The sequence below is a fragment of the Amblyraja radiata genome, chromosome 20, assembly GCF_010909765.2.
Source record: "Amblyraja radiata isolate CabotCenter1 chromosome 20, sAmbRad1.1.pri, whole genome shotgun sequence".
NCBI lineage: Eukaryota > Metazoa > Chordata > Chondrichthyes > Rajiformes > Rajidae > Amblyraja > Amblyraja radiata.
This window is the reverse complement of record NC_045975.1, coordinates 30,751,991-30,778,451: the sequence shown is the minus strand read 5'-3', so window position 1 is coordinate 30,778,451 and position 26,461 is coordinate 30,751,991. Positions and strand designations below refer to the sequence as shown.

The window sequence follows — 26,461 nt, the reverse complement described above, 5'->3', positions numbered from 1 at the left end:
ATTCATTGAATCTACCACCGGGAAATATAATGAAGGAGAAACATCTTCCATGAAGGTTCAGCTTAAGTGGGCTAATTGCCTGTTTGATATGTGTCTATCTTGTGACCTCAGGAGAGAAGGAAACAAAGGTGGAAAAGACATTTCTGCCATTGAAGTGAGTTAATCTTTATATCGGCAATTATCTTTCCTTTCTATCTTTACAGTAAAGAATCAGGCCCGTTGGGTGCAGCAGTTCATTACAGATATGGAAGATCTCTACAAGACAACAATGGATGAATACTTCAACGTTATCATCATTGACTTTGACAGCAGTGACATGGATGTGGGGGAGGCCTTGAAGAGCAGCAAACTTCCTCGGTACTGTAAATGCTTTAGAGTAAGATCTTTATTGGAAAATTAAATGGCAACTGTCTCAGTGTTTAGTAGATACTCAGTTTTATTTGGGAGAAAGATGAACCATACACCATTCCAGTATTGTTAGGAGCCTGAACTAGTGGGTTGATGAGGCATTTAAAAGCAATTCGCGTCATTTAACAAATCAAAACACAACCTTTTAAAATTGGCATATGCAATACTTCATAAAATGGTCATGTGCTTGAAATAAAATTAGCTCCGACACCATTTACTCCTGTCTTAAATGAATTCAATACTTAGTTTAGTTTATTGTCATGTGTACCGAGACACAATGAAAATATTTTTGTTACATGCCATCCAGTCAATGGAAGAATATACATGATTATAATCAAGCTCCAGATACAGGAAAAATGGAATAACGTTTAGTGCAAGATAAAGTCCAGTAAAGTCCGATTAAACATAGTCCGAGGTAGATGGTACCTCAGGACCGCTCTCGAGTTGTTGATGGGATGGTTAAGTTGCCTGATAACAGATGGGAAGAAACTGTCCCTGAATCTGGAGGTGTGCATTTTCACACTTCTGTACCTCTTGCCTGATGGGAGAGGGGAGAAGAGGAAGTGACTGGGGTGAGACTCACCCTTGATTAGGCTGGTGGCCTTCCGAGGCAGCATGGTGTAGATGGAGTAAATGTAAGGGAGGATGGTTTGTGTGAAGGTCTGCGCTGCGCCCACAATGCTCTGCAATTTCTTGAGATCTCGGATGGAGATGTTCCCAAACCGTGCTGTGATGCATCCCGGTTTGTCTGTCATGAAATCATAGAGCATTTATGACACAGAAGGTAGCCGATTGATCCATTGTTTCAGTGTTGGTCAAGGAAGATCTCCTCAACCTAATCCCATCTTCCGGCTCTTTACCAATGGTCACAGCTGATTGAATACACGTGTGTGAATATGAGATGGATTTGTGCCTCTATCTCCCTTTCATTCAGAGTTCCAGTCCTACAGCATCCTCTGGATGGAAAAAATCTATTCACCTTCCCTCTATTAATCGGTGTATTATCTTTAATCAATGCCCCACTTTTAAGGGGAATAGGTCCATCCCATTTTCTTTCTCTAGAACCCTCATAAACTCAATTAAGTCTCCATGATCCACCTCAGTTCCAAAGGAAAGCAACCTGACCTATGAAATATTTCATCATAAGACAGTTTTTAAAATCTAGGCAACAAGGATTTTGATAGATACTCCAGTGTGATCCTGGGATGATTAGGCTATTTCAGGAGAAATTTGGTTGCCCACGCTCGCATTCACTCTGCAGGATCTCCACTAATTTTCTGGTGGTCTGCCCCCCCTACTCCCCTATAATCCAGATTAAATCACCCCCTCCCTGGAAGTCCCCCTGAAAATGTGGTGCATAGGTCGACCTCGACCTCATGGGGACTCCTGTGTCGATCGCTGGGTCGAATTTGCCGCCTACGGTCAGGCATCTAGGCTGAAGCTGGCAGATCCACTCCCATAGCCGACTTCTGTGGCCGGCTTTGCGGGTCGGTACCTCGGCACCCCGAGACTGTGACCACTGGTGGTCCAGCAAAACGGATAACCCAGGAAGGCTCCAGAACCAAGGGTGCTGGAAAATCAGTGGTAAACCTGCAGTTTAAAAAAATGAGATGAGAAATATATCGATTACCGACAGTTCTGGACAGGCTGGATGTTTTCCCCGGATGGACTGTCTAGAGCTATGGGTCACAGTCTCAAGATATGGGGTACGATCTTTAGGACTGAGATGAGGATAATTTACTTGTGACAGTGAAGCAGTGGAATTGCCTAACACAGAAACAGTGGAGACAGGTTGCTGAATATATTTAAGAATGAGATCGATTTCACAACACAAAAGTCATCAAGAGGTATGAGATGAGAACAGAAGTATGACATTGAGATAGAGGATTAGATCTAATCACATTGAAATGTGAAAGAGGCTAGAGATGACAAATGGCCCCATCTGTTTTTTGAAAAAATCGAAATGTTTCTTTGCGAAAAATGTAAAAATTATATTAAAAAGTAAAATGGTTTGCAAACTGCGTAACCATGTTCAGCAGTAAGAAGGTTGCAATTACACAATGACAAAAATTGTCGACACAGGATCTCATAACAGCTTCACTGCGAAGTTGTCATGAAATTGTAAAGGTACTGTGTGTTGAGGATAGAAACATAGAAATTAGGTGCAGGAGTAGGCCATTCGGCCCTTCGAGCCTGCACCGCCATTCAATATGATCATGGCTGATCATCCAACTCAGTATCCCGTACCTGCCTTCTCTCCATACCCTCTGATCCCCTTAGCCACAAGGGCCACATCTAACTCCCTCTTAAATATAGCCAATGAACTGGCCTCAACTACCCTCTGTGGCAGAGAGTTCCAGAGATTCACCACTCTCTGTGTGAAAAAGGTTTTTCTCATCTCGGTTTTAAAGGATTTCCCCCTTATCCTTAAGCTGTGACCCCTTGTCCTGGACTTCCCCAACATCGGGAACAATCTTCCTGCATCTAGCCTGTCCAACCCCTTAAGAATTTTGTAAGTTTCTATAAGGTCCCCTCTCAATCTCCTAAATTCTAGAGAGTATAAACCAAGTCTATCCAGTCTTTCTTCATAAGACAGTCCTGACATCCCAGGAATCAGTCTGGTGAACCTTCTCTGCACTCCCTCTATGGCAATAATGTCCTTCCTCAGATTTGGAGACCAAAACTGTACGCAATACTCCAGGTGTGGTCTCACCAAGACCCTGTACAACTGCAGTAGAACCTCCCTGCTCCTATACTCAAATCCTTTTGCTATGAAAGCTAACATACCATTCGCTTTCTTCACTGCCTGCTGCACCTGCATGTCTACTTTCAATGACTGGTGTACCATGACACCCAGGTCTCGCTGCATCTCCCCTTTTCCTAATCGGCCACCATTTAGATAATAGTCTGCTTTCCTGTTTTTGCCACCAAAATGGATAACCTCACATTTATCCACATTATACTGCATGGATGTGTGCAATAAATCAGATTTTTAATGTGTTAGAGTTTCTGGCAGAATGCAATCTATTGCACGTAAATGCAATAATAATGCAGTCACTGCACTGGAAAATTTATTATTGTGATCATAATACATTCTGAGTTTCAGAAGATGCAGTGATGGATGGTATTTCTAGATGTAGGTGTGTCATTAATGGCAATGTAGGAGATACAGGAACTTGCATATATTTGACTACAAATAGAATGGAAAATAAGGAACAGCTATGATTCAAGCACCATATTTGATATTTGACTCCGCATTAAAGTTTGACAAGCGTCAACTTTGTGGTAAAAGCTAGTTTTTTCCAGCTTCGCACCATAGCTAAAATCAAATCATTCCTCTAATTCGAGGTCCTTGAAAAAATCATCCACGCATTCTTCTCCTCCCTCCTTGACTACTGCAACTCCCTATACACTGGCATCAGCCAATTAACCCTGTCCCGCCGCAGCAAGACTTCTGACGGGTACCCGTAAAAGGGACCACATCACCCCGATCCTGGTCTCTCTCCATTGGCTCCCAGTACTCAACTTCAAGCTCCTCTTAATGGGCTTGCCTCCCACTATATCAAAAATCTTCTAAGCCACCATTTTACCTCCAGGTCCCTCAGGCCGGCCGACTTGGGGCTACTGACTATCCCGCGGTCTAAGTTTAAGCTCAGGGGTGACTGCGTTTTTGCAGTTGCAGCACCTAGACTGTGGAACAGCATCCCTCTCTTCATCAGAACTGCCCCCTCCATCGACTCCTTTAAGTCGAGGCTCAAAACCTATTTCTACTCCCTAGCGTTTTTGAGGACCTCTGAGGGGGTGCTGTAAACAGTTTAAGTATGTATTGTTAGGTCCGTGTACCATTGTATGTAGCACATTAGTACCTGCACTGATGTACAGCACTTTGGTCAACGTGAGTTGTTTTAAAATGTACTATACAAATAAAATGGACTGGACTGGACTGGACCAGCAACTGAATATAGCTGCTAACTCAATAGTTTTTAATACAGAAATACTTTTACTTTTTGCAAAACACCATTCCAGCATTTTTTTTCTGTGTAAATAGGCTAAATGGCAACTATCCCTTGTAAAATCATTTCGATGATTATGTCTCTCCAACATACATCGGAATGTTTTTTTAACTTTTCAAGCTGCTATGTCAGTACAACCTCTTCTCATCACCCTTCCCCTCGTCACCTTGGTGCTGTTGGAATCTTCATTGTTGGATTACATGATGTCTTTCTTCTGCATTCCCTTTGGAGTTAAATATCTCCAGGTTATTGCAACTCCCTGTAGTTAATTTAGACATGAATCCAGCTATTAATGCCACGTACAACAAAGCGCATTGTCCTCTATTCAGTTTCGGTATTGAATGTTGTGTGATTGCTTTACCAGTTACATTGTACAGCCATCCTGATTTTGTTATTAAATCCTCGGTCATTTGTGACTGCAGTGGTGCAATTCTGCAATCCAATCTTCTCCCCTCCAGTAACATCAATGCTGATCAGTAGTTTTGATTGCACGTCATTGAGACACTGATGTGGAACAATTTCTCTTGTCCATCGGCAAGTGTGTACCTTTGTGATCCTAAAGGCGATTGAAACTGAAGGTGACAGTTTGCATATCAGGCAGATTACTGCAGCATGTTAGTCATTCTCAGTGGCGATCATTTGTCATTCATCTGGTATGGTTGCATTGTCTGAAGCTGTCAGAGCAGTTTAGCTCGGTGGATCGTTTCCTTGAGCGACTCGCTAAAACGGTGGAGCAACAGCGGCACAGTGCCGCAGCTGGTAGAGCCGCCGCCTCACAGCGGCAGAGACCCGGGTTCCATCCTGACCTCAGGTGCGGGTGTGTGGAGTTTGCACGTTCTCCCTGTGACCGAGTGGGTTCCCCTCACATCCCAAAGACATGCGGTTTCCTAGGTTGATTTGCCTCTGTAAATTACTCCTAGTGTGTAAAGGGTGGATGAAAAAGTAGGATAGTATATAACTAGTGTGAACTAGTGATTACTGGTCAGTGTGGAGCCAGTGTGGAGCCAGTGTGGAGCCAGTGTGGAGCCAGTGTGGAGCCAGTGTGGAGCCAGTGTGGAGCCAGTGTGGAGCCAGTGTGGAGCCAGTGTGGAGCCAGTGTGGAGCCAGTGTGCCAAAGGGCCTGTTTCCATCCTGTATCTCTAAGCTAAGATAAGCAAACCTTTGAGTACCCCTGTAGAGGGGCAGATAATCTTTTGTCACAATGTTGCTGCAGCACCTGCTCCTTGGCCATTGTGTTTCTTGCAGCATACTTTCTGGCATTGCCAGTCTTTTACCAGCAGCCTAGTTCCCAGTCAATTAGTGGACCCCAGCACAGCAAAGGGGCTATGAGGTTTACACATTCTCCCCTGGGATGAATACTATAGGCATATTTAAAGGAAGCCCAAACAAATACATTGATTTGAAAAGAAAGGTCAATCCCGACCTCTGGTGCTTTTTGTGTGGCGTTTGCACGTTCTCCCTGTGACCTCATGGGTTTCCTCCATGTGCTAGAGTTTCCTCCCACACCACAGAGACATGTGGATTTGTATGTTATTTGGCTTTTGCAAATTCCCCCCAGTGTCTAGGGAGTGTGTACGAAAGTAGGATAACATAAAACCAGTGTGAACAGGTGATCAAAGGTCAGTCTGGACTTGATGGGCCAAAGCGTCTGTTTCCATGTTGAATCTTCCAATCAACAAACAATGTTGACAGCAGTTGAAGCTCTCCAGTACAGATGAGCTGTAAAAGCATCAGTTTTTGACATTCACAGTTAAGATGGATAAATATATATATATGTATTAGAAAAACTATCTGATAGTGTTGCTACCTCGTAGTGCCAGAGATGCTTGATCTTATAAAGCTGTATAAAATCATGAGAGGAATAGATCGGGTAGATGCACAGAATCTCTTGCCCAGAGTAGGGGAATTGAGGACCAGAGGACATAGGTTCAAGGTGAAGGAGAAAAGATTTAATAGGAATCTGAGAGGTACCTTTTCCACACAAAGGGTGGTGGGTGTATGGAACAAGCTGCCAGAGGAGGTAGTTGAGGCTGGGACTATCCCAACGTTTAAGAAACAGTTAGACAGGTACATGGATAGGCAAGTTTGGAGGGATATGGACCAAGCATAGGCAGGTGGGACTAGTGTAGCTGGGACATGTTAGCCAGTGTGGGCAAGTTGGGCCAAAGAGCCTGTTTCCACACTGAATCACTCTATGACTCTATGACCCATGGATGGAGTTTGCACATTCTCACTGTGACCATAGGGGTTTCCTCCCTCATTCAAAAAACGTGAGGGTTTGTTTTAATTGCCCTCTGTAAATTGCCCCAACGGTTGCCAGGGAGTGGATGTGAAAGTGGGATAACATATAAAGAGTGTGAAAGAATGATCGATGGTCGATGTAGGCTTGGTGAGCCAAAGAGCCTGTTACCATGTTGTATCTCTCAGCCAAAACCAGTATTGGAAAGCAGGACCTTTGCAAATAAAATTGCTGCAGATGGGGCAGGAAATGTTCCTCAAAAGAAGTACAGGTTTGTAGGCTAATTGGCTTGGTAAAATTGTACTTGGTCCCTAGTGTTAAACGAGTACTTTGGTTCTGTCTTCACTAAGGGGACTGAGGATCTAGTGGGAGGGAGGAACTGAGGGGAATCCACGTTAGTCAGAAAATTGTGTTAGGTAAACTGTTGGGACTGAATTGTAATTGCAATTAATTTATTAGACAAGTATGTAAACATAAAAGGAATTCTAAGGCACATAAATCCCCAGGACCTGATGGTCTGCATCCCAGAGCACTCAAGGAGGTGGCCCTAGAAATCGTGGATCCATTGGTGATCATTTTCCAATGTTCTCTCGACTCTGGATCAGTTCCTGTGGACTGGAGGGTAGCCAATGTAACTCCACTTTTTAAGAAAGGCCTTACATCGGTAGTGGGGAAGATGCTGGAGTCGATTATTAGAAATGTTATAGCAGCGCATTTGAAAAGCAGTGACGGGGTCTATCAAAGTTAGCATGGATTTACTAATCTTTTGGAATTTTTGGAGGATGTAACTAGTAGAATGGATAAGGGAGAGCCAGTGGATGTGGTGTATCTGGACTTTCAAAATGCCTTTGTCATGGTCCCACACAAGAGATTAGCGTGCAAAATCAGAGCACATGGTATTGGGGGGAAGGTATTGACATGGATAGAGAACTGGTTGTCAAACAGGAAGCAAAGAGTAGGAATTAACGGGTCCTTTTCAGAATGGTAGGCAATGACTAGTGGGGTGCTGAAAGGCTCACTGCTGTGACCCCAGTTTACAATATATATTAATGATTTAGACGATGGAATTAAATCTAACATCTCTCTGTTTGCGAATGACGCAAAGCTGGGTGGCAGTGTGAGCCGCGAGGAGGATGCTATGAAGCTGCAGGGTGATTTGGATAGTTTGGGTGAGTGGACAGAAGCATGGCAGATGCAGTATAATGTGGATAAATGTGAGGTTATCCACTTTGGTGGCAAGAACAGGAAGGCAGATTATTATCTGAATGGTGTCAGATTATAAGAAGGGGAGGTGCCACGAGACCTGGGTGTGCTTATACATCAGTCACTGAAAGTAAGCATGCAGGTACAATGGGCAATGAAGAAAGCTAATGGCATGTTGGCCTTCATTGCGAGAGGATTTGAGTTTAGGAGCAAGGAGGTCTTACTGCAGTTGTACGGGGCCCCGGTGAGACCGCACCTGGACTATTGTGTGCAATTTTGGTCTCCTAATTTGAGGAAGGACATTAAGTGCTATTGAAGGAGTGCAGCGTAAATTCACCAGGTTAATCCCCGGGATGGCGGGATTGACATATGATGAAAGAATGGGTCGACTGGACTTGTATTCGCTGGAATTTTGAAGGATGAGAGGGTATCTTATAGAAACATATAAAATTCATAGACAATTGGACAGGGTAGATGCAGGAAAAATGTTCCTGATGTTGAGAGAGTCCAGAACCAAGGGTCGCAGTTTAAGAATAATGGGGAGGCCATTTAGGACTGAGATGAGGAAAAACTTTTTCACCCAGAGAGTTGTGAATCTGCCGAATTCTCTGCCACAGAAGGCAGTGGAGGTCAATTCACTGGATGTGTTCAAGAGAGATTTAGATTTAGCTCTTACAGCTAAGGGAATCAAGGGATATGGGGAAAAAGCCGGAACAGGGTACTGATTTTGGATGATCAGCCATGATCATATTAAATGACAGGGCTGGCTCGAAGGGTCGAATGGCCTACTCCTGCACCTGTTTGCTATGTTTCTAGTGTGTAGGATAGTGTTCGGGTGTGGCGATCGCTTGTCGGCGTGGACTCAGTGGACCGAAGGGCCTATTACCGTGCTGTATATATAAACTAACCTAAATTGAATTAATGTTGAATAAGTCACAGCACTCATGCATAGATGGAAGATTTCAATTTGTCGGACATTTGGGAGCAGTAAGAGATAAAATATATCCGATAAAGTATTCGATTAATCAGCATACAATACTTTTAACCTTTCAATTTTAGGTAACCTCCAAACCCCCCTCCCATTCTCCTCCACCCCCCCTTTCTTCAACCTCCCCCCCCCCCCCTCTACTCTGTACCCCACTTGAATTCACCCTTAATTCTCCCCTTGCCCTCCACCTACATTCCTTCCTCTTGCTTCACAATTTGCAACTCTACCATTTTGTTTCTCTCACACCTTATTTTTCATCTCTGTCTTTTCCAACCATCGGCCTATCAAAAATTCCCTCGCCTGAGTCCATGCTTTGTGTTGCCGCTCCTCTCTTCTAGCTTTTGCCCCTTCCCCTCCTAAAATCAGCCTGAAGAAGACTCAAAACATCTAGCCGTGTTCTCCAGGGTAGCTGCCTGACCCACTGAATAACTCCAGTACTTTGTGCCTTTTATTTCCAACACTTTTCTAATTGATGGACACAAAGTGCTGGAGTAATGAGGGGGAAACCTCATTGACACTTACCGAATAGTGAACGTCCTGGCTAGGGTGAATGTGGAGAGGTCGTTTCCACCACTGGGAGAGTCTGGGACCAGAGGACATTGGCTCAGAATAGAAGTACATACCTTCAGAAAGGAGACGAGGATGAGTTTCTTTATTCACAGTGTCTTTAGTCACAATAGGGAGAAGGCAGGAGAATGGGGTTGATAGGGAAAGATTGATCAGCCATGAGTGAATGGCGGGGTAGACTTGATGTGCCGAATGGCCTAATTCTGCTCCTAGAACATGAACGTGTACCTCGGTACACGTGACATTAAACTCAATTCAACTCTCCTTGTTCTTTGCATCATTTTACTGCAAGGCTGCTGAACACCTAAACATTAGTTGCTTGTTAAAACTGACCAATTGCAACAAAGTGCATGGTGCAACAGGAGTCAATAGGAGCAAAGGAGACTGGTGGAACTGAACTCCAGTAATCAGCTGCGGGAATGCTGGGCTTGAAAGTGTCTGGAGTCTGTCAAGGGAAGATCAGGAATTCTGCCATTTTGTTTTTTGGAAGCGCAATTGCCGTGAGAGTGCTTATCATCTCTGGAAACACCCTGCAGTTAAGAATTCATCGTGTGGCTAATCACAGATTCAACAGATGGTGTGGCACTTAAAACATCAAAGTGCCAATATAAAGTGAGGAGCGCCTGCACGCTTTCACTCTTCCTCGGTTCAAAAAACCTTCCCGTTGACTTTTAAAGGTCTCTACATGTCACATGCAGTTGTATACAGAACTAATTTGCCAGGTGAACAGCAGTCACATTACACAGTAACTTGCTTCAGCTCCCAGCTCCAGGTTCATTTCAGAAATGTTCGCAGGGAATTATAAGTAGAACTCATGCCCCAGAGGCTATAACTAAATTTTCCCTAGGGTTGTCAGAGTGAAACCAAGCTGACAAATTAATTACTCTGCGTACTGTGCATTAAATGCAAGATCCAGCACAAATTCTGTGGAGCTGGATCAATTGTTGTGGAACCAATTTTACTCACTTACACTCAATAACTATGCACACAATGAAAGCAGTGCAATATCAGCCATTGTGCGCCACATTTTTCAATGTAATATTCTACATTAGGGGAGAGTTTCATTGTGCACCAATTAGTAAAGAAGTCATTCCAGAACATTGATTGATTGAAAGATGCAACACGGAAATAGGCCCTTCAGTAACAGCAGCACCCAAAGGAAACCCATCTTTACTTTAGAGATACAGTGTGGGAACAGCCCCTTAAGCCCACCGTGTCCGCTCTGACCATCGATCACCCCAAACACTCGCACTATCCTACGCAGTAAGAATAATATACCGATGCCAATTAACCTACAAACCTCTACGTCTTTTTGGAGCGTGAGAGGAAATTGGAAAAAACTCACGCAGTCACAGGGAGAACGTACAAACTCCGTACAGACAGCAGATTGAAGGGCAAGGGTTTCTTCAGTTATATAAAGAGCAAGAAAGAAGCAAGAGTGTACGTTGAACCGCTGGAGAATGATGCAGGAGAAGTGATAATGGGGAATAAAGAAATGCCAGAGGAGTTGAATAACTTTTTTGCATCAGACTTCACAATGGAAGACACCAGCAACGTGCCTGAAATTCAAGAGAGTCAGGGGGTGGAAGTTAGTGGAGCGGCTTTTACTATGGAGAAGGTGCTTGCTGAAGGTGGATAAGTCACCTGGGCCGGATGGACTGCACCCTAGGGTTCTGAAAGAGGTGGCTTTAGTGATTGTGACATTGATAGTGATATTTCAGGAATCACTAGAGTCAGATGGTCCCAGATGATTGGGGATTTGCCAATATTACCCCGCTGCACAAGAAGGGAGCAAGGCAGAATAGTGGGAACTATAGGCCGGTTACTCTGACTTCAGCGGTTGGTAAGATTTTAGAGTCCATAATTAAGGATGAGATTATGGAGCACTTAGAAGTTCACGATAAAATAGGCCGAAGTCAGCATGGCTTTGTGAAGGGGAGGATCTTGCTCGACAAATTAGCTGGAATTCTTTGAAGAAGTAAATAGCAGGACAGACAAAGGAGAGTCAGTAGATGTTGTTTACAGATTTTCAGAAAACCTTTGATAGGGTGCCACCGTTAGGTTGCTTAGGACGATGAGAGCCCATGGCATCAAAGGGCAGATGCTAGCATGGGCTTTTTCTGGTTGGCTGACAGTGACTAGTGGAGTTCCGCAAGGATCGGTGCTGGGCCACTACTCTTCACGTTGTACAGTATATTATTGATTTAGATGAGGGGAGTGAAGGCTTGTGGCAACGTTTGCAGATGATACAAAAATAGGTGGAGGGGCAGGTAGTGTAGAGAAAGCAGGGCCTCTGCAGGACTTGAACAGGTTGGGAGTGTGGGCAGAGAAGTGGCAGATGGAATATAGTGCAGCAAAGTGTGGAGTCATGCATTTTGGTAGTAGGAATAAAGGAGTAGACTATTTTCCAAATGGGGTCCAGAATCGGAGGTGCAAAGGGACTTGGGAGTGCTGGTGCAGGATTCCCAAAAAGTTAATCTGCAAGTCGAATCGGTAGTAATGAAAGCAAATTCAATGCTAGGATTTATTTCAAGAGGGTTTGTATACAAAAACAGGGATGTAATGTTGAGGCTCTATAAGGTGCTGGTCAGGCAGCATTTGGAATATTATGAGCAATTTTGGGCACCATATCTGAGGAAGGATGTGCTTGCTCTGGAGAGGGTACAGAGGAGGTTTACAAGCATGATCCCAGGAATGAATAGGTTAACCTATGATGAGCGTTTGCCAGCACCAGGCCTGTACTCGCTGGAGCTTAGAAAAATTAGGGCGGACCTCAATACAGCGTACAGAATAGTGAAAGGCTTGTATAAAGTGGATGTGGAGAGGATGTTTCCACTTGTGGGAAATTCTAGGACTAGAGGTCATAGCCTCAAAATTAAAGGACATTCTTTTAGGAAGAAGATGAGGAGAAATTTATTTAGTCAGAGGGTGGTGAATCTGTGGAATTCTTGCCACAGAAGGTTGTGGAGGCCAAGTCAGTGGATATATTTAAGGCAGAGATAGATACATTCTTGATTGGTACAGGTGTCAGAGGTTATGGGGTGAAGGCAGGAGAATGGGGTTAGGAGGGAGAGATAAATCAGCCATGATTGAATGGCGGAGTAGACTTGATGGGCCGAATGGCCTAATTCTACTATTCCTTATGACCTTATAACACTGGTATTCAATCGAACCCAGAAACCTGGCACTGTAAGGCAGCAACTCTACCACTGTGCTTCTGCCACAGGGAGAACGTGCAAACTCCACCAGGCAGCACCAGAGGTCAGGATCGAACCCGTCTCTGGTGCCATGAGGTAGCAGCTGCGCCACGATACTGCCGTATTGACACACCTCTCAGTGACCTTCTGTCCTGTTGTCAGACTTAATCTTCCTCCCCAGAATATATTTGTGTGCAAGCTTACAGTTAGCTCTCGGAATGGATGCAAGTCTGGGCTCAGTATCACATGTTAGGAACGTTCATGTCATTGCAAAATCAAGAAGGTTAAAATGCAAATAATATTAATACTAAGCAAGTGCCAGGAGCTTCACAGATGCCTTGTTTGAGTGGCAGAAGGTATGTACTGCCCATTCGGTCCTATCTGTGGAAGAGTCTGCAGGTCCCACCTTCCCTCATCTGCCATCTGGAACCCATAAAATAGGAATGGAAGTAAATCATCCTCAATACCAAGGGACTACTCAGCAGAAAGAAACCACAGTGGTCAGTAATTGGTCTAATCTTGAATCTACCATGGGTTTTTTAATGGCATTGATATATATTAGAGAGGGATTCAAAGTAACTTAATATGGGGCCTGAATTTACGTAGAAATTATCTGATTAGAACTGCTGCCAAAAAAGCTTGACGATGCTGGATTAGATCTGATTAGCAGAAGGAAAGGGCTATCTTAATACAGGATCGTGATAAAGATAGAAGGTTTTATCTGAAACTCAAATCCAGAACAGTGATATGTCTTAACCAAATGGGTAATTGGCATATTTTTGCCACTCGCATGCGGCCAGTGGTCCTTTTTCAGGCCATACCTTTCTGACGTTCTATTGCTCAACAGCATCTCAATAATTTCAGACTGAAGAAGGGACCTGACTTAAAACGTTACCCATCCTTTTTCCCCAGAGATTCTGCCTGACCATCAGCAATATGACCTAAAGGCGGTCATACTCAGGGGGAGTTAGTCCAGCACTTTGTGTCTATCTTTGGCATCTGCAGTTCTTTGTTTCTACTTGAAGGAGTAATTAGTCACAATGAAGTTTTAAAGGGTCTGTCCCACTTGGGTGACCTAAGCTGTGAGTTTAGAAGAGTTTGCCCTGGACTCAAACTCGCAGCATGGTCGACACGAGGTCCTAGGAGATCGTATGAGGTGGCTGGAACTCTCCTTCATGCTCGAGGGAAGTTCCCGCCTACTCGCGGCCTCTGCAAGGTCGCGGAAAATTTTACAGCATGTTGAAAAATTTTCCGCGAGTAAAGTTTGGTCGGCAATGGGTCTTTTTCACTTGTAGTGGAGTGGAGTGGCGTCGACATTTACTTACAGGCAGTCGAGGGCAGCCGTAGGCAATCTCCTTCCGGCCATTTTAATTGGCTCACTGGAGTTTCACGACCTAGGAAGACCTACCGGTAGGTAAAATGCCCGCTAAACTTGTTAAACTTCTTAAAAGTGTCTCCACTCCTTCTCCCCCCTTCTCTCCCCTTCTCCTCCCCTTCTCCCCCCCCCTTCTCTCCCCCTTCTCTCCCCTTCTGAATCCCATCTCTCTCTTTCTCTCCCCTTCTCTCCCCTTCTCTCCCCTTCTCTCTCCTTCTCTCCCCTTCACTCCCCTTCTCTCCCCACCTCTCTCCTTCTCTCCCCTTCACTCCCCCCCCCCTAGAAACAGGGGGGGGGGGGAGTGAAGGGGAGAGAAGGGGAGAGAAGGGGAGAGAAGGAGAGAGAAGGGGAGAGAAAGAGAGAGATGGGATTAGGGGAGCCTAAAGTTCATACCATTACCTTTTACATATTGAATACTTTGAATCTTAAATGCCACAGGAATACACTCGTTCTTTCTAGGGGTTTTCCGAAGTTGAAATTATTTATTGCAATCTGGATGTTTTAAATTGTAAATAGAAATTCACTTTTTTTTTGTTTCTAGTATAACTGCTTGACGGGATAATGTTTGTATTGGTTGTGACTGGTAAAAAAAATGCATGTTATTTTTGGAATAGGGTGAAGAATTGGAGGAAAGTAGTATATCAGCATTAGAATATCAGCAAGGAAAACAATATGAAGTCCGCCTCACCCCACAGTCCAAGCTTCTATAAACTCCTCGATGTCAAGTGCAGGATAGCAAAAGTTGGAATGTTCAAAATCAAAATGGAGCCAGTATATCAGATAGAAATGAGCAATTAGTTTATTCAAATACTTCTGCCGCTGCTTAGCCTTTCCCCATGCCTGCTGGATTAAACCTCTCATTTCCTAATTCTCTACCTCTGAAATAATCTGTCTCTGGATTAAACCTCTCATATCCTGCATTTCTCTCCAAACTCATCTTGTGCCTGTCATTGAAATGACCCGCTTTTAATTGATAAGTACCCAGCTAACTTTCTTTTCTGGGACCATCTTTAGGCCATATTGCTGATGGTCCTGTGCTCAGGGTCTGTACTCGTTGGAGTTTAGGAGGGTGAGAGGGGGATCTTATTGAAAGCTACAGGATACTGAAAGGCCTAGAGCAAGTCAACAGTGAAAAGGATGTTTCCAGTAATGGCAGTGTCTAAAACCAGAGGGCACAGTCTCAGAGTAAAAGAACGTACCTTTAGAATGGAGATGAGAAGGAATTTCTTTAGCCAGAAGGTGGTGAATCTGTGGACTTCATTGTCACAGACATTAGGTATTTTTAAAGTAGTGATTGATAGGTTCTTGATTAGTAAGAACATCAAAGTTTACAGGGAGAAGGCAGAAGAATGGGTTGAAAGTGTAAAATGGATCAGCCATGAATGAATGGTGGAGTAAATTGATAGGCTGAATGGTCCAATTCTGCTCCTATGTCTTATGGTCCCTGCTCCACCACCATCATTAATCTCCTGCTTTTGACTCCATTGTTCTTGCATATGATGGTCCATCTCCAAACTTTCCTCGGCAAAGGTACTTCTTCTTCAGCTTATTTTGGATCTTATTAACACAATGTGGGAGGCCAAAGACAAGGAGGTCCACGTTGCAGTGCAATGGAAAGTTAAAGGGATGGACGGTCATAAATTCAGGGTCAAGCTTACGGACTCCATATAGTATATGTAGATAGAGAATGGTAACCCCCCCCCGCGCCACTCCAACTGTTACCCAATCTGCATATTCTCTTCCAATGTGAAGGAGAGCACATCATAAATTGCTTAAATCTTAAAAAGCGTGTTTGGACCAGGGAGCTAATGCTAAACACTAAAAGAGGAATTGAATTTGTGTTCAGTGATATCGAACTGGCCATTTTAGAAATTACAGACAACATACTCACTCCTCAGTCTCTCTGCGTCCTCCTCTTTCTCTCTCTCTGTGCTCCATCCCCTACCTTTCACCCTGCACCTCCCCCTCCCTTTCTCTCTGCACCTCCCCCTTGTTCTCCCTGCACTATCCACTTGCGCTCTCTGCACCTCCCTCGCACTCTCTCTGCACCTCGCCCTCACTCCCTCTGCGCTTACCCCTTGCTCTCTCTGCACCTCCCCCCTCGCTCACTCTACACCACCCCTTCCCTCTCTTTGCCCTCCCCCTCACTCTCTGCCCCCTCCCCATTGTTCTCTGTCCTGTTTCCACCCTCCCCCCTCCCATCCCCCCCATCATTTAGGATGATCCTTAAAATCCTGCCATTATAGCAAACCTTCAGTCAACAGTCCTGATGGCACTAAATGTCGCCTGCCACCAAATTTGGTTTATTTTAATTTGATGACAACCCTATTAAACCCCTTGGGTTTTATACTCGAGCACATTGTAAATGCAGGCTGGTTTGTGGTCGCCGAGATGGTACATAATCAATAAACCTGATTAAAATGGGTCTATAAGGGAAGAGGAATGAGGCAGTGTAATTATATTACACACTGCCGGCTTTGAGAGAATATGTCAGATGTTTGTGGCCACTTCATTAACTTTGAAGTGCACTTGCTGAAGCTATGCGGGAAACCTGAAGCAATCCCACAGACTGAAGTGATTTTTAGCAGAAGGCAGAGATGAGAAAGGAATCATGTGTTTGTATCGTGCCTTTGCAATATTCAAACGCATGCTTCCTTTCTCATCTATGATCAGGCCAGTGTGCTGTGCAGTTGATTATTTTGATGCCGCCCCTTCACAAAGGTGGAAAAGTGCCAGGTTATCCATGCCCAGCGGGCTCCCACCTGGAAATATGACACCAATCAGGTAACCAGGTAACAGTGACATTGGTTTAGTGGTAAATGATTGCTCTGATACCAGGCGTAATCCCCATGATCTTCTTCGAAATATTCTTATAAGATATTTTATGTGCAGATGAAAGGGGCCTCCATTTAAGATCTTATTCATATAATAAGACCCTTTCAGTGCAGCAGTCCCACAGTGGTGTAGAGAGGTGCCTCCTATCCTCTTCAATGTTCTGAAACCCCATTTGGTCCATCTTACGCTGTGCTTCTTGGTTGAATTCCTTGGTGGGGGGAGGGAGTGGTATTGAAACATCTCTAATCAAACCCACTTAATGGTGCCCTGGGCAATTGTGACCCAGGTCACTCAACCCTCCTTGTCCTCCTTGACTTCTCTGCTTGCAACATATCAGCACATCTCCAGTCATGGCCTCATGGTCATTCCTGAATTTAATCACAACACTACGGTAAACTGGGATATACTCAGTTCTTAACTCTGCAAATCCCTTCTAAAGAGGAAAAGATTTAATAGGAATGAGGGGTCACATTTTCACACAAAGGGTGGTGAGTGTATGGAACAAGCTCTCCGAGAAGGCTGGGTCTATCCCAATATTTAAGAAACAATTGGACAGGTACATGGATAGGACAGGTTTGGAGGAATATGGACCAAATGCGGGCAGGTGGTACTAGTGTAGCTGGGACATGTTGGCCGGAGTGGGCAAGGTATGCCTAAGGGCCTGTTTCCACACTGTATCACTCTATGACTCTATGACTCCATAAACTTCCCGACCTCTATGACAAAGATTTTGATAATCTATCCTGATGTTGTATTAGATAACACTCCTATGAATAGCCTTGGGAAGTGATGAGGAGAATTATTGCAGGGGAACCTTATGATATAGTGTATTTACATTTTCAAAAGGCATTTGCCGAGGTACCACCTTAGAGACTGGGGGTGCATAGAATTGAGATTTAAAAACATAGATTTGGGCGGCACAATGCTTTTTACACATAATTTAAACCTAGTTCTGCAAATGTAAAGCTAAAATTTTAATTTTAAAATAAATTTTAAGCAGGCCATCGCATAGAAAACAAAGTTAGAATCACTGCTTAGAAAAAAAGAACTGCAGATGCTATCAAGGAAAGACACAAAATGCTGGAGTAACTCAACGGGTCAGGCAGCTTCCCTGGAGAACATGGATATCCATGTATCTTTCCTTAGAATCAATGGGTCATTTTCAGGGTGGAGAGGTGTACATAATGGGTTACACCAGTTGTAATTGGTTCTTGGCCATCAGTTTACATTAATGACCCAGAGGAGGGAACAAAATGCAAGGTTTCCAAGATTGTCGATGATGTATGAATAGGTGGGAGGGCATGTTGTGATGAGGATATTGATTCTGCAATTGGACATATATTGAGTGGCTGGGTGACAACCTGCAAATGGAACTTCGTGTGAGGTTATGCACTTCAGTAAGAGAAATCAAAAGGCAGATCATTATCTAAATGGAAAGAGATTGCAAACGAGTAAAATTCAGGGGAACTAAGGTGCATAAAAAGGTTAGTGGGCAACTCCAACAAGTGGAAATTAAGGCAAATGGCATAGAAACATAGAAACATAGAAAATAGGTGCAGAATTAGGCCATTCGGCTCGAAGGGCACACAATGATGGTGTCGTCCGTGAATTTGTAAATTGAATTAGATTTGTACAAAGTTGCATAGTCATGGGTGTAAAAGGAGTAATGAAGGGGATCCTTGAGGAGCACCCTGGTGAGACAGTTTGGATTTGCGTAGCCTAGAGTTTAGACGAATGAGGGGGTGACCCTATTCAAACACACAGGATTCTAAGGGGAGACACAAAATGCTGGAGTAACTCAGCGGGTTAGGCAGCATCTCTGGAGAACATGGATAGGTGACGTTTCAGGTCGGGACCCTTCTTCAGACTGTAGGGGCTATTCCTGAGGGGGCTGAACAGGGCAAATGTTGAAATGTTTCCACCAGTTGGAAGTTACGTACAAGGAGACGTAATTGCAAAACATGGGCCAGTTATTTAAAACTGAGATGGAGAACAACTTTCTGAAGACAGTGAATCTCTGCAACACTCTGCCCACGAGGGTAGTGGAGGACAGTTCATAAGTTGTATGTGAGGCGGAGATGAATAAATATTTGAAAGGTCAAGGAATCAAGGGTTGAGCTGACACAGCTGACACAGAAGTGGAGTTGAGGCCAGCCTAGATCCGCCAAGATCTTTTTGAATGCCAGGGCAGGCTTTAAAGTTGAATGGACTACACCTCATATTTTCCTTGCATTAGACAATAGACAATAGGTGCAGGAGTAGGACATTCAGCCCTTCGAGCCAGCACCGCCATTCAATGTGATCATGGCTGATCATCCCCAATCAGTACCCCGTTCCTGCCTTCTCCTCATATCCCCTGACTCCGCTATCTTTAAGAGCTCTATCTAGCTCACTCTTGAAAGTATCCAGAGAACCGGCCTCCACCGCCCTCTGAGGCAGAGAATTCCACACTCACAACTCTCTGTGTGAAAAAGTGTTTCCTCGTCTCTGTTCTAAATGACTTACCCCTTATTCTTAAACTGTGGCCCCTGGTTCTGGACTCCCCCAACATCGGGAACATGTTTCTTGCCTCGAGCACGTCCAAACCCTTAATAATCTTATATGTTTCAATAAGATATCCTCTCATCCTTCTGAACTCCAAAGTATACAAGCCCAGCCGCTCCATTCTCTCAGTCCCGCCATCCCGGCAATTAACCTTGTAAACCTATGCTGCACTCCCGCAATAGCAAGAATGTCCTTCCTCAAATTAGGGGACCAAAACTGCACACAATATTCCAGGTGTGGTCTCACTAGGGCTCTATACAACTGCAGAAGGACCTCTTTGCTCTTATTCTTATTCTTATATTGTGAATATGCCTATTCCACTCTCATTTATATGTTTTCAACATATAAATGTAAGTTGACATTATTGGAACTTGGACCTGGATTTTTGTGCTCAATAAAGAACAAAGATACATTGTGTGTATCTTCACCCTGTATATATTGTATGTGACCCAATACCTCACATCCGTATGCAACAACCAACTCAGGTCTGGATCGAAGTTTCTGCACTTTGCAATATGATGACCAAAACCATCATCCCTAGTCCGCAAGATCGAGGTTTCCTTGAAATTCTGTTCCTGTCTGTTCTATCGATTGGTTAAGCCACATCTTTGCTACTTGAGTGCTGCTAAGATGTAACCTGTCGGCTATGAAAGGCAGGTCACAAAGGTTACTTGAAATGTGGAAGATTACTCGATATAAACCACCTTATGATCACAGTGTCTCAATTTCTTTGCAGGTATCAATATTTGAAACGCACAGGGAGCTTTGAGCGTTCAGCTGGGCTTCAGGCTGGGGCAGATGCAATAGAGGTGAGTGCTCATCTTTAACGGAAAATGCAATGGAGTTTCAGATATATTTCACTTCAACTTGACAGTTTCATTGCCGCAGCCAAGGCTTCATGCAACATAGATTAATGAAAATCCCATCAGAACAGTGTAATTTTTCTCCTATGTGATGCGTTATAGTCTAAGATTAGTATATAAAATATTCTAATGATAATAGGCTGTTATTAATTTCCTTCCTGGCTGGCATAGTCAATTGGTAAAGAATTACTATCGATCCAGTGACCTTCATTTAACTTGCATTACCTCCTGCAACACTTCCATGTGAATGAAGGTAAATGAGAAATAACCTCATTACCTTGGTACAATGCTAAATAGATTGGACGAAGGAGCTTTTAAACTTAGATTGTGACCCAGGACATATGGGCAAATGTGGAAATTAGTCAAAGATAATCCACGGTTGCTGGAGACCTCACACCTGAGTGAATGAGACTCAAAATGGTCGCGCAAAAAAAAAAAGACAAAGTGCCGGAGTAAATCAGCAGGTCAGTCAGCATCTCTGGAGAATATGGATAGGTGATAATTCGGATCTGAACCCTTCAGACCACAAGGAACTGTAGAGGCTAGTTATAATACAAATAAAAGACACAAGGAACAGCTGATACTCCATGCCGGCTGAAGAACGGTCCCGACCTGAAACGTCACCTATCCATATTCTCCAGAGATGTCATCTGACCCATTGTTACTCTAACACTTGATGTCTTTTTTGTATTTTAACCAGTATCTGCAGTTCCTTGTGTCTACTCAGGACAGTTTCCTGCATTGATTGCTACAGATGTAAAGCCACTTGTCAGCGGTTAGGAAACGATCGGAGTAATCAATGATAAATATGAAGTGATATTGATCCATATGGTCACCAGCTGATATGAACAGGTGAAGCATACAAAGTAGCTGTAGTAACAAACTCAGCCGCACAAGCCTACTTTGCCACTTTACAAGATCATGGCTATAGCATTAAGGTTGTATCCTCAACTCCCCATTTCTATCTAACCACAGTTATTTTTCCCCCCTTGCCAATCCGGAATCTTTCTATCTTTCCCTCTTTCCCTTTCCACCCATATTTCTCCCTCTGGCTTAACATTTCACTCCTCTCCTTATCTGACACTCTTTAGTATCCTTCCCACCCCCCACCACCACATGTATCCACCTAGCACATTGCCACGGACGGCTGTGAAGGACAAGTCAATGGATATATTTAAGGTGGAGATTGATAGATTCTTGATTAGTAAGAGTGTCAGGGGTTATGGGGAGAAGGCAGGAGAATGGGGTTGAGAGGGAAAGATAGATCAGCCATTATTGAATGGCAGAGTGAACTTAATGGGCCGAATGGCCTAATTCTGCTCCTAGAACATAAACTTATTACTTATCACTTATCTCTCACTTGCCAGGCGGGGTCCCCTCAAACTCGTTTCTAGCTTTCTACCCCTTAGATTGATGATTGAGGACTGCAGATCGTTGTTGATGTGAACATAAATAAAGCATTTGGCAGGTCCCCATGGTTCACCAGTGCAGACGGTGGAATCCAAGGAGAACTGACTAATTCAATCCAAAATTGCCTTGTTGCCAGGAGGCATATGGTAGTAAAGGGAGACTTTTTTGATTGGATATCTTTGACCTGTGTTGTTTGTGACATTATTAATGGTTGGATGTGAATGTAGGAACTATGATTTGTGAGTTTGCAAATAGCAGGTGGGGCATTATGTTGCAGCATTGTGAAACACAGGTGAGGCTGCATTTGGATATTGTGTGCCACTCTGTTCACTGCACGAAGCATGAGATTGAGTTCGAGAAAGTTCTGAGGAGATCCACCAGGAATTTGCCTGGATTAAGGGACTTTAGTTATGGGAGGATTTTAGTAATGAGGAGGGTTTGGTAACGTTGGGCTTGTTTTCCCTGGAGTAAAGGTGGCTGAGGGGTGACCTGATTGAGGAATATAACATTATAAGAGGTAGATGGACACAAAATCCTGGTGTAACTCAGCAGGACATGCAGCATCACTAGATTATTTCCAGAGATTCTGCCTGTCCCACTGAGTTACTCCAGCATTTAGTGCCTATCTTCGGCGTAAATCAGCATCTGCAGTTCCTTCCTACACATAGATATGGTAGATTGTCACAATCTTTTTCCCATAGTATGGGCATCAAAAACAAGAGGATATAGGCTTAAAGTGAGAGGAAGGACCTGAGGGGAATGTTTTTCATGCGCAGAGTGGTTGATATCTGCCTCGAGGATGTTGCCCATCTAAATGTCTCTTCAGTGTAATGATTTGTGTCTGACAGGGTATGGAAGGATATGGACCTAATGTGGCCAAATGGGATTAGCAAAACGGTTGGCAATGAAGTGGTGTCCAAGGGGCCGTTTCTGTACTGTACATCTCAATTACTCTTTCCAGAATAGCTAACAATTCTTTGAGGTGGGGGGTGACACTTCGCCTCAAACATTCTAATTGAGATAAACATTGTTTCTGCTTCCACCCTGCCAAGACCCTTAAAAAACCTTTGTATCATTAAATTAGATCGCCTCATGAGTTCTTCTAACTCTAACTGGAGAGTACAGATTGCGCCTGCCTAATTCTCGTCACACTACAAGGGAATCAATCTGTTAGGCTTTTGCTATGTTCCTTCTCAAGAATATTTTAACTTGAGCAGGAAGATCAAACCTGTACATTATGTTCCCGAAGCAGCTTGCTCTGAACAATTGAAGCAAGATATCTCTATCCTTGTACTGAAATCCTTTTGCAATAAAGGCCAACGTATTGCTTTTCTTCTTAGTTGCTTGTTGAACTTGCATATTAACTTTCATTCATTCATCAACAAGGGCACCCAGGTACCTTTAAACACTGATATATTTCCAATCTTTTGCCTTTCTACTTTTATCAACCAAAATGGATAGCCTCACATTTTGGTGAGGTGGTGAATCTGTGGAATTCATTGCCACAGAAGGCTGTGGAGGCCAAGTCAATGGATATTTTTACGGCAAATATAGATAGATTCTTGATTAGTTCGGGTGTCAGGGTTATGGTAAGAAGGCAGGAGAATGGGGTTAGGAGGGAGTGATAGATCAGCCATGGCTTGATAGGGCAATTGGCCTAATTCTGCTCCTATCACTTATTTTACACATTGCATTCCATCTGTTATGATCTTCCTCAAACACCTACCCTGTCTATATCTCTCAGAGACTTCTCCGCTTCTCTGCAGCCTCAGATCCAACCCTTCATGAATACTTTACTTGCTTCTGTAGAACCTCATTAATCTGCAATGCTACTACCAGGGATTTGGTAAGCCACACCTCTGGACTCTCACTCGCTCCCCCTTCCCCCGCTCGAAGTGTCCCCTGCGTGCCCCTCGAAAAACTACCCACACGTCCCTCTTTCCCTTCATCCTGCCCCTACAGACCCCCTTGTTCTACCGCCCCTTCTCTTCCTGCATCTTTATTTCCCATTCTCTCTGCATCCCGTTCCCCCGTATCTACCCCTTGTGCCCTGCTCACCTTCTCTCTGCGCTCCTGCTCTTTCTGTGACACTGCTCTCCCACATCTCACTCCTACACCACAAAAGCCCCTTCTCCTTGCCCCCAATTTCCCTTCTCTCCTCACGTCTTGTTGCCTCTCATCCCCCTATCACCAAACCACCGACACCCTCCCTTTGCTGGGCTGGGAGTTGAAAGATTGCAGGTTGTGGCTGACTACGAGAGTGTTGGAATAGCCAGGACTGATGGTAACAAAGGCATTGATAAGTGGAAGCAGGGGCAGATTCAGGAGGTGCTCCAGAGCAAATATCCTATAGCAAGCAAGATAGCCCACTCGATGAAAAAGACATAGTAGGGTCATGGGCAGATTCATGGGTAATCTTCGGCCCCATTTTCGTAACCGGCTTGGGGTTTCCGCACTCCTATCCAAAGCAAAGATCGTAAAGCAAGATACTATAGTGCAAGTTTAATACAAACATCAACTCAAACACTGCATATAAGCCATTAAAAATACTTTTTTTTTTAAACTGAAAAAAAAGAAAATTTAAAAAAAATTAAAAAAAGAATATTAACAGAATTATAATTTATTGACATATTAATCATTAACAAAAAATAGGAGAATTATGAAATAACAGAATGGATAATGAATAATGGGTCTAACACTATATGACACACACAAACTGTTCCCCCGCAACGCTGATTACACTGCCGAAGAAAAGGCTGACGTTCTGCTCCGTAGCGTACCACACATCAGCTCATTGGTTTTAGCAGGAGTGCACTATCTTGCTTGCTATAGGATCTTTGCTCCAGAGTTGGAGAATGCAGCCTTCATTGGAGAGGATGTGGGATCTCACTTCAGGGTCTGATGCAAAGGTGAGTTTTGAACAGCCTCAGAATATTACAGCATCCTTCCACGGCACTCTCGGCAATATTGAAGGGCACATTAAGGCATATCACCCAACATAAATCTAATTCCAACTCACTTGGACAGAAAGCAGCAAGTAATTTGGTTCGATAAAGAGGCAGAGTGAGCATGAAATTGTACGATTCAGAGAAAGCAACCTGGAACCTTGAATAATGTCGACTTAACATCTGTCAGGCAAGGAAATAGACTGTTGCAATTTTTATTTTGCGCTTAGGAATAGATTGTGGAAGGAAGGTGGGCAGCTTGTTATTTTAGAATTCACCTTAAATGTACAGACAATATCTCAGTGGAATCAACAAATAGACTTTCCCCTGATACCTTAATGAGTGAAAGCACCATTTTTGTTTTGCATGTGCACAAGCAGCAGAAGGTGAACTTCCTTGAACTGCAGCCTTTTACCAATTGTGTGAGATATTATGGCAAAATAGAACAGAATGCTTTTGTGTCCACGAATATAGGTCTGTCCATTATACTTTAATGAGGTTGGCTGCACAATACAATGTCTGGGCTACTCAAAGTAGCAAATAATGAAGGCCTTCTCGAGGCAGATGCCTTCCCGAGTTACCGGGAGGGAGCCGCTGGAGACATCAGACATGAGGTGCAAGAGCCTGGAGGGTGAACCAGGGTATTACCTCCAGTGCCTTCAAGGTCGGCTGCAGGAGGCTCCCCCCAGGACTCAAAGATGGCTGGATGAGAAGAGGGACGTCGATTCATGGGCCGGATCTGATCAAAGGCGAAGGAGGAAGGTTAGGTTGGGACCTTGGTCGGGAACCGCTCCAATAGACCGAGCTCGCGGGCTGACCGGAAGTTTGGAAATGGCACCAAAATATGGCCGTGCCTGCATGTGTAAATATGCAAATGGTATTTCACTGCGTAGTTGCACATGTGACAAATAAAGCACTATTTGCTAAATGCTGCATATTCCAAGGAACTGAGGAGATATTTGCGATAAAATTGAAGCTCTCAAACATCATTGCAACTGATGCTGTGGTCAAACTGGGTCACTTGCAAAATAATGGAATGTGGCGGTACCTAGTGGCTAGCGACCCCTCAGCTCAGGGGGGAGGAGTTGAGCGTCTCGGAGTGGGAGGCGTTGGGTCATGGGGTCTGACCCGGGGTATTTAAGGTCAGGTCATACCCGGTCACATGGTTAGTTGGAAGCACCATAATAAACACCATTTCGTTCACACAACTCATTTTCGTCTCATTCTTGGCTGGGCTCCTGTAGTCACCCAGTATTACAGTTATTTATTACCTTTATTATTATATAATTATTTGTGTGTTATTAAGTTAATGGGTCCATTAAGCTGCAGCTAGTAGGAATATCAGTGTTTCGTTGTCAGTGCATGACAATGAAACACTGAGTCTTAATGTGCAGGAAGGAACAGCAGATGCTGGATTAAACTGAAGATAGACACAAAATGCTGGAGTAACTCAGCGGGACAGGCAGCATCTCTGGAGAGAAGTAATGGATGATGTTTTGGGCCGAGACCCTTCTTCAGACTCACGAATCAGACTGATTCTTGATTTGAGTATTGTGTGCAGGTGTGGGTGCCAGGGTACAGGAAGGGCGTGAAGGTTTAGGAGAAGGTGCAGATGAGGTTTACCAAGATGCTGCCTGGATTAGATGGTATTAGCCAAAAGGAGAGGCTGGACAAACTTGAGGTTAAGAGGAGACCTGATAAAAGTATATAAAATTATGAGAGGCATAGATAGGCTAGAAGGGTCAGAAAAAAGGTCCCGACCCAACATGTCATCCATTCTTTTTCTCGAGAGACGCTACCTGACCAGTTGAGTATCTCCAGCACTTTGTGTCTATATTCTAATTTTGGATGTATTTACCTGAACAATAATATTC

General features: G+C 43.9%; 1 protein-coding gene across 2 annotated transcripts in view; it reads left to right on the top strand.

The window, feature by feature from the left end:
- The window catches only part of b4galnt4 (beta-1,4-N-acetyl-galactosaminyltransferase 4), a 603,648-nt gene that overhangs the window by 560,338 nt on the left and 16,849 nt on the right, over positions 1-26,461 (top strand). The window contains exons 16-17 of one of the 2 annotated variants that reach the window (XM_033039185.1): positions 204-357; positions 20,106-20,178. In XM_033039185.1, coding sequence (XP_032895076.1) covers positions 204-357; positions 20,106-20,178 — 227 coding nt within the window. Of the gene's footprint in view, positions 1-203; positions 377-20,105; positions 20,179-26,461 lie in introns of both variants that reach the window. The other variant, XM_033039186.1, reaches the window with a different exon arrangement.